At 37.7% G+C, this 18,073-nt stretch overlaps 1 protein-coding gene across 2 annotated transcripts in view; it reads left to right on the top strand.

Annotated features, from left to right (window-relative positions):
• LOC127850450 (zinc finger protein GLIS3-like) overlaps positions 1-18,073 on the top strand; it is an 85,080-nt gene that overhangs the window by 35,947 nt on the left and 31,060 nt on the right. The window contains exons 1-4 of one of the 2 annotated variants that reach the window (XM_052383484.1): positions 7,756-8,336; positions 12,342-12,592; positions 15,729-15,932; positions 16,254-17,578. In XM_052383484.1, the coding sequence (XP_052239444.1) occupies positions 12,346-12,592; positions 15,729-15,932; positions 16,254-17,578 (1,776 nt within the window). In that variant the 5' untranslated portion in view covers positions 7,756-8,336; positions 12,342-12,345. Of the gene's footprint in view, positions 1-7,755; positions 8,337-12,341; positions 12,593-15,728; positions 15,933-16,253; positions 17,579-18,073 lie in introns of those variants that run through there. The other variant, XM_052383485.1, reaches the window with a different exon arrangement.

Genomic DNA, 18,073 nt, shown 5'->3' with positions numbered 1-18,073 from the left:
ACTTACCGAACAAATGGCGATAATAGTCTGCGCCCAAGATCATATTTCGGGCCCTATTGGGCGTGGATCAGTAAGTATTTATCTGACGGATAAGTTGTTATGCTTAGATTTCAGTAAGATTATTGCATGACTCAGTGACTGTGAATAAGAACGCAATAATTGACAAACACTGATTTTGGAATGTGCAGTAGATGGAAACATTGGATAAGAAAAGTGCAGTAGATGGTTACATTGGATATGAATAGTGCAGTAGATGGTAACATTGGATATGAATAGTGCAGTAGATGGTAACATTGGATATGAATAGAGCAGTAGATGGTAACATTGGATATCAATAGTGCAGTAGATGGTAACATTGGATATGAATAGAGCAGTAGATGGTAACATTGGATATGAATAGAGCAGTAGATGGTAACATTGGATATGAATAGTGCAGTAGATGGTAACATTGGATATGAATAGTGCAGTAGATGGTAACATTGGATATGAATAGTGCAGTAGATGGTAACATTTGATATGAATAGTGCAGTAGATGGTAACATTTGATATAAATAGAGCAGTAGATGGTAACATTGGATATGAATAGTGCAGTAGATGGTAACATTTGATATGAATAGTGCAGTAGATGGTTACATTGGATATGAATAGTGCAGCAGATAGTTACATTGGATATGAATAGTGCAGTAGATGGTTACATTTGATATGAATAGTGCAGTAGATGGTAACATTGGATATGAATAGTACAGTAGATGGGTACATTGGATATGAATAGTGCAGTAGATGGTTACATTTGATATGAATAGTGCAGTAGATGGTAACATTGGATATGAATAGTACAGTAGATGGTTACATTGGATATGAATAGTGCAGTAGATGGTTACATTTGATATGAATAGTGCAGTAGATGGTAACATTGGATATGAATAGTGCAGTAGATGGTTACATTGGATATGAATAGTGCAGTTGATGGTTACATTTGATATGAATAGTGCAGTAGATGGTAACATTGGATATGAATAGTGCAGTAGATGGTAACATTGGATATGAATAGTGCAGTAGATGGTAACATTGGATATGAATAGTGCAGTAGATGGTAACATTGGATATGAATAGTGCAGTAGATGATAACATTGGATATGAATAGTGCAGTAGATGGTAACATTGGATATGAATAGTGCAGTAGATGGTTACATTGGATATGAATAGTGCAGTAGATGGTTACATTGGATATGAATAGTGCAGTAGATGGTAACATTGGATATGAATAGTGCAGTTGATGGTCACATTGGATATGAATAGTGCAGTAGATGGTAACATTGGATATGAATAGAGCAGTAGATGGTAAGATTGGATATGAATAGTGCAGTAGATGGTAACATTTGATATGAATAGTGCAGTAGAATCTGATGGTAACATTGGATATGAATAGTGCAGTAGATGGTTACATTTGATATGAATAGTGCAGTAGATGGTTACATTGGATATGAATAGTGCAGTCGATGGTAACATTGGATATGAATAGTGCAGTAGATAGTAACTTTGGATATGAATAGTGCAGTAGATGGTTACATTGGATATGAATAGTGCAGTAGATGGTAACATTGGATATGAATAGTGCAGTAGATGGTAACATTGGATATGAATAGAGCAGTAGATGGTAACATTGGATATGAATAGTGCAGTAGATGGTAACATTGGATATGAATAGAGCCTCTCTCTGCATAAACCGTGCTTAATGCATGTGCGTAAATTGTTGTCCCAGATTAGACTATGTAGTCCATGCTTGATAATCAGGGACAACACTTTCCGTCTTGTCTGGATTTTTATTTGCAAGTGACTCCCTGTCGTTATTAGTAAACACAGGAAAAACTGAGACAACATTTTACGCACATCAGCATTTTGCACCATTTTCCCAAAAGGAAGCTTAATATAAAAGTCAATGTATGTTAATTGAATGCATGTGCAAAACCCCTTAAAACCCCATTGATTCTGCTCCGTGACAATATGAATTAGGATGAATGTTTTGGGCTTGGTTGAAGAGCATGTCATTTTTTTCCACTTCAGTTTTAATTTATGAAAGTCTTTGTGGACATATGGTGTTGCCTTTACCTGATTGACCTGCAGACTGGTTAGCTCTTTGCATGCTGGGAAATTTGTTGTCTGCTAAAATGTCGTCTGCAGAATTTCTAAAATTAGCATTTTCTTCAATTTTTTTCAAAGAATACTATCAGAATAGCAAACAGTTTGGATCCAGATGAGATGCCATGTTTTGTGGCGTCTCATCTGGATCCAAACTGTTTGCAAAGGCCTTCAAAATTCGGTTCCCGCACTGAAAGAGCTAAACCCCATTTTTACAGAGCACATCTCATATAATTTGTGCAAAAAGCTGTATGAATTTTATATCTTATATTTTATCTATTAGTGATATGAAAGAAAGTTGGTCATTACAACAAGTCATAGCGGTCAGAAAGATGCCTTTACATTGTAATGTTCATTTGAAAACTTGTCAGTGTAAATAAAACTTAAAAGGCGGTAACCATTGTGTTTGTCCCTCTTCTTATGCGTCATCAGTTGTTGAAAAGAGCTTTTATCTGCCATTCTTATGTGTTCTTTGTAAGCAGCATTGGCATACTTAGAAATAAAAATATGCTTTCAGACTGTTATTACATTTTACGAAAACAAGTTTCAATGCCTGTTATATTAAATTAAACTGCCACCCTCGTAATGTCTCTTTAGATCATAGCAAATCACTTTGGCTCAGGATAATGAAAGAGATCCTAAAAAGTGTCTCTAATTTATGTTCGGATAGCAGCATTTAAATAAATGAGGGCGCTGCCCTGCTTATTGAGGTGAAAGCAAAGTATGTACATCCATGAATACACCAAGATGTATAAACATTTGTTTACGCATTTTGTTATGCACTTTAAGTGATATTTTGAAGTGTTGATACACATGGAGATTTGCTTAAATTGTGCTTTATGCTAATATTATTTCGAAACAATAACACAAAAGTATTTATGATGCGGTATTTTTATGTCGATGTTTATACCACTGATTCAAGATAATAAAATACTAAAGTTATATGTGTTTATAATCCCAAAAACAAATTCTTTTTTAATTCAATTTTTTTGTTTTATATACATGTATGTAAGGACCTTTGTTAAAAGAACAACTTTAATATATACTTCATTATTTGCCTGGCCCCAGTGTATCTAATGTCACTAATAGGTGTCCTTACATTCAATTAATGACTGTGTGGTGATAGCACTTCTGTTTGGGAATCTGGTTTCCCTTCTTTAACATCGATGTGTAGACTTAGATTTGAGCCATGATCCCGGCTAATGGGGCTTGCAGTCCGTAAAGGCTCTGATCTGGGCTAACGGGGCTTGCAGTCTGTAAAGGCTCTGATCTGGGCTAATGGGGCTTGCAGTCTGTAAAGGCTCTGATCTGGGCTAACGGGGCTTGCAGTCAGTAAAGGCTCTGATCTGGGCTAATGGGGCTTGAAGTCTGTAAAGGCTCTGATCCGGGCTAATGGGGCTTGCAGTCAGTAAAGGCTCTGATCTGGGCTAATGGGGCTTGCAGTCTGTTAAGGCTCTGATCTGGGCTAACGGGGCTTGCAGTCCGTAAAGGCTCTGATCTGGGCTAACCGGGCTTGCAGTCCGTAAAGGCTCTGATCTGGGCTAATGGGGCTTGCAGTCCGTAAAGGCTCTGATCTGGGCTAACGGGGCTTGCAGTCCGTAAAGGCTCTGATCTGGGCTAACGGGGCTTGCAGTCCGTAAAGGCTCTGATCTGGGCTAACGGGGCTTGCAGTCCGTAAAGGCTCTGATCTGGGCTAACGAGGCTTGCAGTCCGTAAAGGCTCTGATCTGGGCTAACGGGGCTTGCAGTCCGTAAAGGCTCTGATCTGGGCTAACGGGGCTTGCAGTCCGTAAAGGCTCTGATCTGGGCTAACGGGGCTTGCAGTCCGTAAAGGCTCTGATCTGGGCTAATGGGGCTTGCAGTCCGTAAAGGCCCCTCAGAGACAATACTTTCCGCTTTTATTGTATTTTTGGCTATTACAGGAAATCTCTTCTTAGTGAAAATCCAGTAATTGCGGAAAGTGATGTTCCTGATTAGCCTGTGCAGACTGCACTGATTAGCCTGTGCGGACTGCACAGGCTTATCTTGGATGGCACTTTACACTCGTGCATTAAGCCCCGTTTTCCTAGAGCAAGGACCATTTAGAGTCACTTAACTTACATAAAATAAATCAAACTTATTAAGTTAATTATCATAAACTTTGACATTAATGGAAATTAGTTAATTCTTGTAAAACTTCTGTTATCCATTTATTTTGATAATATTTATTTGAAATAAAATGACGATACAGGCTTATTTCAACTTTGGCATAGTTATCAGACTGGTTTAAATACCAATTTTGCTATAGTTCAAAAGCATGACTGGCAAAATGTCATTCATGTATACATTGTGTAAACATCTCTGCTCTCTTGTCACTACAATGTTTGTTTGGTTCCATGAAGTAGCACAGTTTTAGCTCACCTAACCACTAATCGTGGGTTGTACCCATGGCTGGCGAGGGTTTGTGATCACCTTTGCTTGCCTTTCATCATGCATTGTGCATTGTCAACAATTGCCGTGTGAACAATCTAGAAGTCACATTTATGCCCCAATCTTCATGAAACTTGGTCAGAATATTTGCATGCAAAAAGTACGCATCTCTGTAACTACTACAAAAAATCAATTGAAACCTCACACTTGTCTTCCAGATCATCATGCAAGGTCAAAGACAAAGTCCCACATCTCTGATCTGTAACCTAGCAGAATTAACTCTTTCAGTGCTGGAACCGAATTTTAAAGGCCTTTGCAAACAGTTTGGGTCAAGATCAGACGCCACGTGTTTTTTTTTAACAGTTTGGATCAAGATCAGATGCCACAAAACGTGGCGTCTGATCTTGACCCAAACTGTTTGCTATTCTGATAGTATTTTTGAAATAAATCCAAGAAAATGCTAAATTTAAAAATAGTCAACATTTTTAGCTCATCTATTTTGAAAAAAAAAATTAACAATTGTCATCACCTTGGCGTCGTCATCTGCGTCGGCGTCAGCGTCGGCGTCCGGTTAAGTTTTGTGTTTAGGTCCACTTTTCTCAGAAAGTATCAACGCTATTGCATTTAAACTTGGTACACTTACTTACTATCATAAGGGGACTGGGCAGGCAAAGTAAGATAACTCTGGCGTGCATTTTTGACAGAATTATGTGCCCTTTTTATGCTTAGAAAATTGAAAATTTGGTTAAGTTTTGTGTTTAGGTCCATTTTATTCCTTAAGTATCAAAGCTATTGCTTTCATACTTGCAACGCTTACTAACTATCATAAGGGGACAGTGCAGGCCAAGTTATGTAACTCTGACTGGCATTTTGACAGAATTATGTGCCCTTTTTATACTTAGAAAATTGAAAATTTGGTTAAGATTTGTGTTTAGGTCCACTTTATCCCTTAAGTATCAAAGCTATTGCTTTCATACTTGCAATGCTTACTAACTATCTTAAGGGGACTGTGCAGGCAATGTTATGTAACTCTGACTGGCATTTTGACAGAATTATGGGCCCTTTATAGTTAGAAATTGAAAATTTGATTAAGTTTTGTGTTTTGGTCCATATTACCCCTAAAGTATCATAGATATTGCTTTCATACTTGGAACACTCGCAAACTTTCATTAGGGGACAGTATAGGACAAGTTGCATAAATCTGGTTGTCATTTTGACGGAATTATAGCCCTTTTTTTACTTAGTAACTTTGAATATATGGTTAAATTTTGTGTTTAGATCCACTTTAGTTCTAAAGTATCAAGGCTATTGCTTTAGAACTTCAAATACTTTCATGCTAACATGAGGGTACTGTACCTGGCAAGTTGAATTTTACCCTGACCTTTGAATGACCTTGACTATCAAGGTCAAATTATTAAATGTTGCTAAAATTGCCATATTATTTCTTTATTTATGATTATATTTGATTGATACTTTGACATAACAACTCTTACCTGACATACCACAATAGACTCCACCCAAACCATCCCCCACGCCCCCCTCCCCCCAGAATCCCCCCCCCTAAATTATTAAAAAAATTTTTTAAAAGATCATCTAATAAATGACTACACCCTCACATTATACCCCCTCACCGGCCCCCCCCCCCCCCCCCCCCCCCGGTATTTTTTTATTTATTTATTTTTGAAATACCGTCCAACCATCCCACCCAAGAAACCCCCCCCCCCCCTAAATTTTTTTGTGTGCATTTTTTGAAGATAATGTAATAAATGACCACCCACCCACACTATACATCCCTCTCCACCCCACCCCTTCCCTCCTTTGTGATTGAAGTATTGAGATAGTCCCTTCACCTTTAAAAGAAAAATAGATGAGCGGTCTGCACCCGCAAGGCGGTGCTCTTGTTTATACCTCTTGTTGTTCTGTCTGTACTTTGGAAATTTGGATAATTGTGTGTGTCCACCAAATCCTATCATGTTCTGTCATGCACATCAGGCAAAAGGTTTCATTTAGGGGCCAGTTGGGTCAATGTATAATGTTTGAGCTTAATCAGTTAAAGGGATCTTTTCACGCTTTGGTAAATTGACAAAATTGAAAAAAGTTGTTTCAGATTCGCAAATTTTCGTTTTGGTTATGATATTTGTGAGGAAACAGTAATACTGAACATTTACCATGCTCTAATATAGCCATTATATGTATCTTTTGACGATTTTAAAACCTAAAAAATATAAAGCGTTGCAACGCGAAACGATTGAATAATTTGGAGAGTTCTGTTTTTGTCGTTAAATTTTGTGAAACTACGAAGATTGCTTATATAAGGTATAAAATACGTTTAGAATGTGTTCTCGGCGGAATAGCTCAGTAGGTTAAAGCGTTTTTACTTCAGGAATCTGGCAGGACTCCAGGGGTCACTGGTTCGAAACCTGCTCCAGGCAATGTTCTTTTCCTTTTTTTCATTTTATTCTTGATTTTTTACTGGAGCTTTTACGATCCAATGTTTACATTTATCAATATAAAGCATTTAATGAATAAGTTAAAAAATGCCAAAATCTGTGAAAAGGCCCCTTTAAGCTACAATGGAGATATGGTGCTAAAATTGTTGTGTTGATTACAGACTGATCTATCAAGGTATTGCATTTGGGCCAGTAATGGGTCAAGGTCATTATTACAAAAAATAGACAAATCATTTCCGCTTGGTACCTTAAATTTGGATGGGGTTATTGAAATAGAAAAATGGTTTCCGCTTGGTACTTTAAATTTCGATGGAGGTATTGTGCAGGATTTGTGTTATTAGGTGGCTTAAATGCAGACCTTGCTTTTAAAGTAAAATAAATTCAACTAAATTGATTGGTAAACAGTTGAAAATCTAGTGTTAAAGGATGTTCACTATTCTTGTTTTAATTGATAGAAAATGAGCTTTAAGTTGACATATTATGCTTTATTATTATTATAGATATTCAATTTCAAATATGTTGTGCATTATATCAGGCGACTGACAGAAAATGCACATTATACAATCAAAAAATAGTCAAGCTTGTGACAGCTCATTGTATTGAAAGCAACAAGGGTAGAAAGTAACCACCTTTAAACTTAGGTCTCTTTAATATTTTGCCATGTTTATTGCATGATCATAATTCAGAGGTCTGTCTTGTGACTCGCTTCTGATTGGCTGATTATGTTTGTAACGGTTAAATGGTGAGCATTGTTATTGGAAATTGAGATTAATATTGGGCCGGCACCACTCCTCAAGTGTTCTGTCTGATAGATTGAAACTTTTCTCTCATTATATCTTTGACGTGCGGTGAACAGTGTTGAGATTTAATACGCAATCTTTTTTGTGTCATTTTCTTGTGGCATGTTACATCGCGAATATTATTAGCTAAAACAAGGAGAAATTCAGTTTTAATTATTGTTATACTGTATTAAGTAGTATCTGATACTTGTACAGGTATAGATTGCCAAGTACTGTGATTTCAGATAAATAGTGTGGGGCAATCAATTGTGGATTGATAAAAGTTGTGAGTGGAGAACCTTCAAATTGTCATAATATATTTAGGTGTGTACAGATAGAGATTTAGACATTCAGGCAGTGTGCAGAGAGAATTAAGCCTGTCCTGTTGGGAAGTGGAATTTTAATAATTTGTTTGTTTCTTTGAAAATTTTAAAATGTGAACTTAAAACAGATTATAAACGGATGTATTTGTGAATTTTCTCGTGTGTACGTTTGATGCCATGTTTGAAACACCAGGATAGATTTAAACACACATAGACACACATAAAGACTTTGAATAGGTACGGTGATGAATATTAGCTTATATGTTTATGATTATGATGTGTTAAAACATTAATTTCACTTAATTAGAAGGACATTAATATTAAGTTTGACAAATGTTTAATTTTACAAAAAATCAAACTTGTTTTCCTTGAGCCAAAATAAGTATATTCAAAAGAATAAGCTGCTGTTGCCGATATAAATAATGGAGTAATAAATATTTCAGTCGCTTTCTGAGTAAACAGGGCATAATGCATGTGTGTTAAGTATTGTCCCAGATTAGCCTGTGCAGTCCGCACAGGCTAATCAGGGACAACACTTTCCGCCTAAATTGGATTTTTGCTAAGAAGAGACTTCATTTAAACGAAAAATGTCATAAAAGGGGAAAGTGTTGTCCCTAATAAGCCTGTGCGGTTTGCACAGGCTAATCTGGGACGACACTTTACGCACATGCATTATGCCCAGTTTTCTCAGAACACGACTCATTTATATATTTCAGGAAATGAAATAATGCTAACTAATACAGTTTTTAAATAGTTTCTGTTTATGGTATAACATTTCTGTATTTAAAGCATACTCCTTAACAAACATAGAAAACTCGAGGATTGAGAAAATCAAAAAGAAAAATATTGCAATATTTGTGTATCAAATAAGTCATATTAATTTGTAATATTTATTGAGAATGTGTATGTTTAATATTTGCATCTCAAGAATATAATCTAACGATTCTTTCACATATTTTATAAATTAAGAGAATTTTATCTTTAGTATTTTCTGAATCTGGATTCTGGTATTAAAAAATAACAAATTGTTGTCTGTCAATGGCTGCTGATGTTCCAAACCATGCAAACATTTGTTTTGTTCATGAGATATATTGTTTTTATTGTTAATTGCATTAAAAGTAGAAATTAATTATCAACCAAGGTGGTTATTTGGACTCGTGGCTGACTCAAGTAATCATAAAATGATGTATAAAAGACTGATTACAAAGTGGCAGATGGTGTTACGCCCATGCTTAAAATTGTTTACTGTTTGATTTTTATGTAAATCATGCAAGTGGAAATTTCAAAATTCCTCTGGTAAGTGGAAGTTGCAAATTTAACTACATGACTGCATAATTATTCGGCTAGTGGATACAAACAGTTCAGGCAAAGGGTGGTATTTCATCAATCTTATGTATTGTTATGTCTGCAGACGTCAATAATTCTGTTGCTTCCTTTTCATAGTTTGGTAGTATTTCTTTTCTCAGTTTAATTCTACCCCTTTTCAACACAAATCCACTAACCACATCTAGAGACATCAAGCGATCAATTATGAACGTTCAAACAATAGTAAATTTAGTTATCTCATTTAATGGTACAATTTTGAAATCCATGTTTTGCGTTGGGTAGGGTTGTTTTTTTTGGAAGATTTGTATTCCATATTATGTGCGATCTATTGACTAGACTTTGTTGGTTATGAGACAATAATGTACATTAAAATGGCCAAAAAAGAACCCTTTTCAATATAAATTAATAATGTTTTCTTCTTTTAAAGTATGATTACTGGTATTTTTAAACATCTGCTCCATGTTCAAAGTTTACGTAATACGTCATCTCAAATTTGGAATTAAAAGTTGACTTTAAAACTTTTGTTTTATCAAAATACATGTATTTCATTGGAAACTGACTTTACTTGTTATTTCCTATGCATTGTTTGTGTTCTTAGTCCACTTTAAACAGAGAATAACAGGCTACTTCCCTACTGTTGTGTAATACATGTTTATGAGGTGAGGCCTAGAATAAAATAACGGAGAGGTTTGCCGAGCAGTTTTTTATTTGTTTCGAGCCTGATATTACAAAACAATAGGGAAGTATCCTGTTTTTCTGTTTAACTTACCTCTGAATGTCCCTATTTTGAAAGAAATTATGAGCATTTGGGCTTAATATATTTGTAAATTATGTTATTTGCTGTTTGTTGGATTTTGTGCCTAATATATAGAACATCTTTATATTAGATTCTATTTTACCAAAAAATATGACTTTCTGAGTTATATAACCTACAACCAAACATGACTGATATAAAACCTGTTGACGTGATCTAAAAATTAACCCTTAAAGCGCTGGAGCCGAATTTTAAAGGCCTTTGCAAACAGTTTGGATCCAGATGAGACGCCACAAAACGTGGCGTCTCATCTGGATCCAAACTGTTTGCTATTCTGATAGTATTCTTTGAAAAAAAATGAAGAAAATGCTTATTTTAGAAATTCAGCAGACGACATTTTAGCAGAAGACAAATTACCCAGCATGCAAAGGGTTAAAAGCAGGAATCTTTATATCTGGCAGATATCAAAGTAGTGGAATGATAAATGGTAGTTTTGTGCTCATACTCTTCTATGATTGTAGACAGAAATATGTGTCTTGTTCTGAAAAAACTGGGCTTAATTCATGTGCGTAAAGTGTCGTCCTAGATTAGCCTGTGCAGTCCGCACAGGCTAATCAGGGACGACACTTTCCGCTTAAACTTGATTTTCGGTAAGAAGGGACTTCCTTCGAACTTAAAATACCATAAAAGCGGAAAGTGTCGTCCCTGATTAGCCTGTGCGGACTGCACAGGCTAATCTGGGACGACACTTTACGCACATGAATTAAGCCCAGTTTTCTCAGAACAAGACACATATAACAGTATTATCTAGTATCATTTTCTTTCTAATTCCAAATTAAGGCACACATTTCTTACATTAGTACCCATTTTTTTAGATGTAATTGAAGGCAAACTTCTCTTTCTCCTGTAACCTTCCACTTGTGGCGCTATAGATGCAATAAATATGGGAAGCTGTATTACTCTTAAAAGTATATCCTAATAATAAATGGGCCGTGTTCTGTGAAAAGGGGGTTTAATGAATATGCGTAAAGTGTCGTCCCAGATTAGCCTGTGAAGTGTCGTCCCAGATTAGCCTGTGAAGTGTCGTCCCAGATTAGCCTGTGAAGTGTTGTCCCAGATTAGCCTGTGAAGTGTCGTCCCAGATTGGCCTGTGAAGTGTCCCAGATTGGCCTGTGAAGTGTCCCAGATTGGCCTGTGAAGTGTCCCAGATTGGCCTGTGAAGTGTCCCAGATTGGCCTGTGAAGTGTCCCAGATTAGCCTGTGAAGTGTCCCAGATTAGCCTGCGAAGTGTCCAAGATTAGCCTGTGAAGTGTCCAAGAATAGCCTGTGATTAGTGTAGGCTTATCAGGGATGACACTTTCCGCTTTTATTGAAATTTAAGTTTCAAGAGAGACTTTGCTTGAAGGAAATCCAGTTTATGTGTAAAGTGTTGTCCCTGATTGGCCTGTTCAGTCCTGGATGACACTACGCACATGCATTAAACCCCCTTTTCACAGAGAGCGGCTCATAGTTATTTCAGAGGGATGCACAGCTATTTTTCACCGACCCTTATTTTTGTGTTTTGACAGATGTATGTTCATTTCATCTACATGTACATGACTGTCCACTTGTAGAAATATGTGTATTTCACTGACCCATTAATTCTTATATTAAGTACAGCAATTATCAATTAACATTTTTTTTTAAGTAGCCACTCTTTGGATCTTTCAGTTTTCTCTCCAAATCAAGGAGTTCAGCAAAGAGGCCATGAGGGTCTGGGGCTAATTTATACCCCTGTAGTTTATTTCACTGACATGTAGTAATCAGTGCACTGCAGACAAATAGAGCCATGTTCTGGGGAAAATGGGAATAATGCATGTGCGTAAAGTGTCGTCCCAGATTAGCCTGTGCAGTCCGGCTTATCTGGGACAACACTTTCCGCCTAAACTGGATTTTCGCTAAGAAGAGACTTCCTTTAAACAAAAAATACCAACAAAGTGGAAAGTGTAGTCCTGGGTTTGCCTGTACTGACTTCAAAGGCTTATGTGGAACGACGCTTTACACACAAGCAGTAAGCCAAGTTTTCGTAGGGCAAAGCTCAATGTACTTCTCTCTGTGTTTGTTGATAAATGAGTCAGAATCCTGTACACTGCAGATTAATGTATCTCTCTCTGTGTTTATAGATAAATGAGGCGGAATTCCAACCCCAGCCTGGGCCATCAGGTGGGGTCTGGGGGCATCCCCACCCTGAGAGTCCAGTCTGACACGCCCCTCCCCAACAACGATGTCCGTCTGCCCATGCTCTCCGCCCAGAGATCCGCCCTTGCAAACAACAAGCCTACGCAGAACGGTTACGAGCGGTCCCCTTTTGTGACCCCTCGACCCCCTGGGAACAATGGGATCTACACATCAATTCGGCAGAACAGAGGACATGGTAATTTTTGTTTGATCCGTTTGTTCAATGTTGATTTGTGAGACATAACCATTTCTTTTTCACATTTTTGGGCAATACGGCAGACTGATCAGTCATGATTTAGTAATAGTATGTATTTAAAGTAACTATAACATCAAACTATTTTGAAACATTTTCAAGTATGATTTTTGTTTTTGATATGCCTCTGTTAAAAGCATGGCCCTTATCAAGATTCCATTTCAATGCACAGAATTTCTTAATTTGTATGCTGTTTGCGCGAATCTTTAAATACTGGATTTTCTTTACCAAATTTATTGCAATAGTTATCCACTTATACTGAAGGTCAATAAAACCATTGAAAATAAAGCCTTTGAATAAAAAATGTGACTTTCGTTGAGAAAACGGGGTTTAATTTATGTGCGTAAAGGGTTGTCCCAGATTAGCCTGTGCAGTCAGCCTAGACTGTGCATTTGCAGACACTTTCTGTCTAGGTAAGATTTTCTTTTATAAGAGAGTTCCATTAGACAACAAGTTTCATAAAAAATGAAAGTATTGTCTCTTATTTAACTGTGCAGACTGCACTTGATGATCTGGGACAATACTTTACACACTTGCAGTAACCCTTTAAGCGCGGGAACCGAATTTTGAAGGCCTTTGCAAACAGTTTGGATCCAGATGAGACGCCACAGAACTTGGCGTCTCATCAGGATCCAAACTGTTTGCTATTCTGATAGTATTCTTTGAAAAAAATCGAAGAAAATGCTAATTTTAGAAATTCAGCAGATGACATTTTAGCAGACGACAAATTTCCCAGCATGCAAAGGGTTAAACCCCTGTGGAAGGCTCTTATATTGGAATAAGGAATATTATGACAAAAGTGTGATCCATTTTTGCATTTCAAGTTATGAAATTATTAATGAAATAAAATAAAAAGATGATCTAAAAAATGTTGTCCGAGATTTTCAAAAATGTTTTTTTTTATAAATATTTTTAGATACAAAAAAATATCAAAATCATTTCACAAAGATATGGAATAATGTCCCTTTCAAATGTCAGTCAGCAGTTCAACTTGCTCATATTTTTTGTGGAGAAATCTGGAGTGGTTCACACTGAACAACAGGTCAAAAACATGAAAACGACATTTTGAAGATTTTATTGCCCAATGTTTGCACCACAGCCCAAAGCCTGCCATATATTCGTTTCTAATTGCTGATCCATTTGAAAAATATTTGCATTTACACAGAACCAGTTTTATTTGCAGTAGTTATTATGTTTTTCTTTCGGGCGTAAATCAGATATGTGCCCATTTGTTGAAACACGGTTCATATTGAATTGAAATTAGACTGGCACTTGGGTCAATTTCAAATGAGGAATAAAGCTCTCTGTTTGTAATATCTAGATAGCAGTTTAACAAGAAAAGGTCTTCAGGTGCAGGAAATAGAGTATAATCTAATTGGAATTTCTTTCTTTGTCACTTCCCTCTTGGTCTAAATAATATTGAGCACTAACACCTCCCTGCCACCAAAACAACAATGAAACCACCATTTCTGTCTGAAATGTAGGACCGAAAATGGCTTCTCATATTTGTCTTTGTTTTTAAATTATCAAATAATACAATCATATATGTTTATGATGTATGGGCATTCATTTTTAGTATTTTTAAATTAAAAGGATAATGAAATTATTATTCAACAATATTAAAACTTTGATGTAAACTGTATAGAAATTGTGTAAAAAACATACTAAGAAACAGAAATTGCTGGTAATTGTATATTTCTTATGCCACTGTGGCCACTGGCTCTTAAGTGCCTGATGTGCTGATCAATTGATTTGGCTGCTGTCAACTTCACGGGTAAACACATTGATTAGTATTTGGCCCAGTTTCAGTTTTAGTTCAATGTTAAGCCTCGTTCAATATTTACGACAGCATGGATTGAGCACCCTAATGAAAAGTTGCAAGCATAGCGGGGAAATTGTCTGTTGTGTTTACATTGGCAATTAAAAAAGCTCTCCTTTAATGATTCTTTGATGTTGACAATGCAAACATACTTGCCTGCAAATGTATTTTGTCTGGTTATTATCCTGTTCAAACTTTAACAGTAATAAAATGTCTTACAAGTGGTTAAAAATCCATTTTGTACAGTCATGTTGTAAAGAAAAAAATGAAGTTGTTTGATGTAGGTCAATCATTGCATTTGATGTTTAAGATCAAACTTATTTCAAAGTTTTGTTGGTCCCAGTGACATGACTGAGTCTGGTCCCAGTGACATGACTGAGTGGTCCCTGTGAGACATGACTGAGTCATCATTCAAGTTTATGAGCTACTCTCTGGGAAAATGGGTTTTAATGTAAGTGCATAAAGTATCGTGGGAAAATGGGGCTTAATGCAAGTGCATAAAGTATCGTCCCAGACTAGCCTGTGCATTCTTCACAGGCTTATCATGGGCAATACTTTTGGTCTTTACTGGATTTTTGTTGAGAAGAGACGTCTTTGAAACGAAAAATTCCATAAAAGTGGAAAGTGTTGTCCTTGATTATCCATCATATCGTAAAATTGTCTGTGGAATTTGACCAATACTTCACTTATTATTATCAAAACAACAAGAGATATCTTAATATAAATACCAACACGTTTTACTGTAATCACGTTTGAGCTAAACTAGTGATTGAATTGTTTGATTTATGCTTGTCCGGCATTTTTCGGCATCAGTGTATTGATTTGGTTAACCACTTAGATATTCAAAGTGAACTTAACACATGTTTTGGGGTCATCATATTGATGTCATTGACCAATGTCCATAACTCTGACATGCAGTCTATCGGAGAAATGCCCCTGTTTTTGGATGTATAAAGTGCAGGTTAAAGTCCACATATACTTTAACTTCTACAGATATTGTTATGAAGCTTCAAATATGTCATCGAGGTTGTTATTTTAGGTCAGAAAGCAGTCATTGTACTGTTAAAACGGAAGACTAGTCAAGTGCGATTTCTTTGGACAGCACTGCTGTATTAGAAGTGTAGACATATGTAAATAAAACATATGATAATAAACATTTAAACAAAGTTTTTGACTTGGACATGTTAGTTTGTTTGTAGATATATCCAACAATTGTAATAACAGAAAGTTTTTCACATTGCTATGTTTGAATGTTTGCAGATATAGCCAACTTTCAGTGTGTGGGTGTAAAGGCAGCCCCCAAGGGTCAAGGTTTCGGGCACAACAACGCAGCGGCCTTCGCGTTCTCCCAGCAACTACACATCCCCAACGGGCGCCTGGAGACACAGACCCCCACCCCCAGTGAGATCTCTACCATCCACTCTGCCCGCAATGTTAACACACCCACCATGTCCATGGTCTCAGGTTTGTGTTGTTGTTGTTTGTTTAAAAAAATACAGCTGTGTCCTAAGAGCAAAAAATAGGTTTTTTCCCCAAAATCTGACGAATATGTCCCAAAAAAGTTCCAAACATTTTCAATAAACTCAATAATTGTTTTTTTAAGTTTTTTATATTTAACATTATAATTATGTAGCACTTGATAATATAAATTTATACATAAAATTAAGCATGTTTTTATAAACAATTGGGATACTGTTATTTATAATCATATAAATGGTTTATCATGGTATTTTGCCCAATCCAACAGTCTTATGCTATAAATAGAAAGCAAAATACTCACTGCAGGTCATGGGTCAGAGCGCAACCTTCAGACCCCCATCAGTCACGTGGACAGACAGCTCCTTGAGCCAAACGCGCCCCAGAAGGGCTGGAACCCCTATACAGCCCTGCCTCAGGTGCCCTGTAGCAAGGACTCTGATAACATGTCCGTGTCTGACAAGCAATCAGTCTCTGAGCCGCGCACACACGCCTCCTGGCACACTAACGGCGTGGTTCCCAGCAGCGCCACCACCTGCTACCACACCAGCAGCAGTGGTACCAACTCCCTGTCCCCACACAACCTGCCCATGGACATGTCGCCCACAGGCTCCACGGCCCTGGGCTCCAACTTCACCAACAGCCCACGACACTCGGCTCACGTCCACTCCAGGGCACAGAAGCGCGCTCTGTCATTGTCGCCTATTGGAGATGGCTACGATTTCTCCAACCTTATCAGAGCCTCCCCAACATCCTTGTCGTTTATCAACAACGCTGTCACCAATCCCCATGCCTCTCCTGGAGCCCAAAACATGGCCAATTGCGGTCATTTTGGCCACTTGATTGCCCGCAACAGGCAGCATGGTTCGGCCAACTCGGGCGGCCATCGCTCAGGCTTCTCACAACTAAAGGCTGAGCCTGGTCTTGAGATCAACGATATACAAGACTATTTTGAGGACATACGCAGCAATCTTACTGTGATGCCACAGAACGAAATCCCATTATTCGAGCAGAAACTGTTTAACGACATCCAACAGTATGGCGCACCGAGGTTCAACCTTGCACCAGAGAACATGGTTCAGCATCCGGGATACCAGACCCACCAGACCCATCACTACCAGGGCATGAACATGAACAATATGAACCAGAACCTGAACAGCATGCACCTGAACAATGAGGGCATGCGTCCGCCACCGTCATACGACCAGGCCATGGGTCAGAACCCTGCCGTGGGAATGATGCAGGGAGGCCAGTCCCAGCAGTATAGTGGTATGCAGCCTCTGGGGCAGAACAACCTCAACAACTTGAACAACATCAACAACTTGAACAACATTAACAACAACCTGAACACAATGTCGAGCCTCAACAGCGACCCAGACTTCCTTGAAGATGGAGAGGTGGATGAGAACGGAGAGAAGCAGCACACATGTCGCTGGATTGACTGTAACCTTATATTCAAGGAGCAGGATGAGCTCGTACGCCACCTTGAGAAGTCCCACATAGATCAGCGTAAGGGGGAGGACTTCACCTGCTACTGGTCGCAGTGCCAGCGCCGGTACAAGCCGTTTAATGCCCGATACAAGCTGCTCATCCACATGAGGGTGCACTCTGGGGAGAAACCTAACAAATGCACGGTAAGTCGTGGGGGACAGACATGGGGCTGTTTTGAGCCTTGATCAGGAACTACTTGGCTTCAAGCATGTGTCTAAAGTGTCGTATCAGATAAGCCTGTGCAGTCTGCAAATGCATTAACTTACATTTAACGCAAATGCATCAAGCGTCATTTTCCAGAGCATGGCAAAATATTATTGTTAGTGATAGCACATTAACTATTAACCATGCATACCGCAAAGGTTGATCTGGAAGGACATTTCAGGCACATGCATTAAGCCCTGTTTTCCCGTAGTGATTAACCAATCGCTTCAAAATCAACAAAATTTAGTATGGTCATACAGTTATACATGTAATTATGCAAGTCCTCATTTTGACAGTTGAGTGTGAAGCTGTTGTATCCATTTAATATTTCTGTATCAGAAACAATAGTTTATGCAGAACTCATTTTTCATACAAGTGTTGTCAGTGTTATCAGTGTTGTCAGAGGTCATCTCGTGATATTTTAAGTTCAAACT

Source organism: Dreissena polymorpha, chromosome 11 (assembly GCF_020536995.1).
Source record: "Dreissena polymorpha isolate Duluth1 chromosome 11, UMN_Dpol_1.0, whole genome shotgun sequence".
NCBI classification, from domain to species: Eukaryota; Metazoa; Mollusca; class Bivalvia; order Myida; family Dreissenidae; genus Dreissena; species Dreissena polymorpha.
The sequence above is the reverse complement of the archived record's forward strand: the minus strand, read 5'-3'. Positions and strand labels throughout refer to the sequence as shown.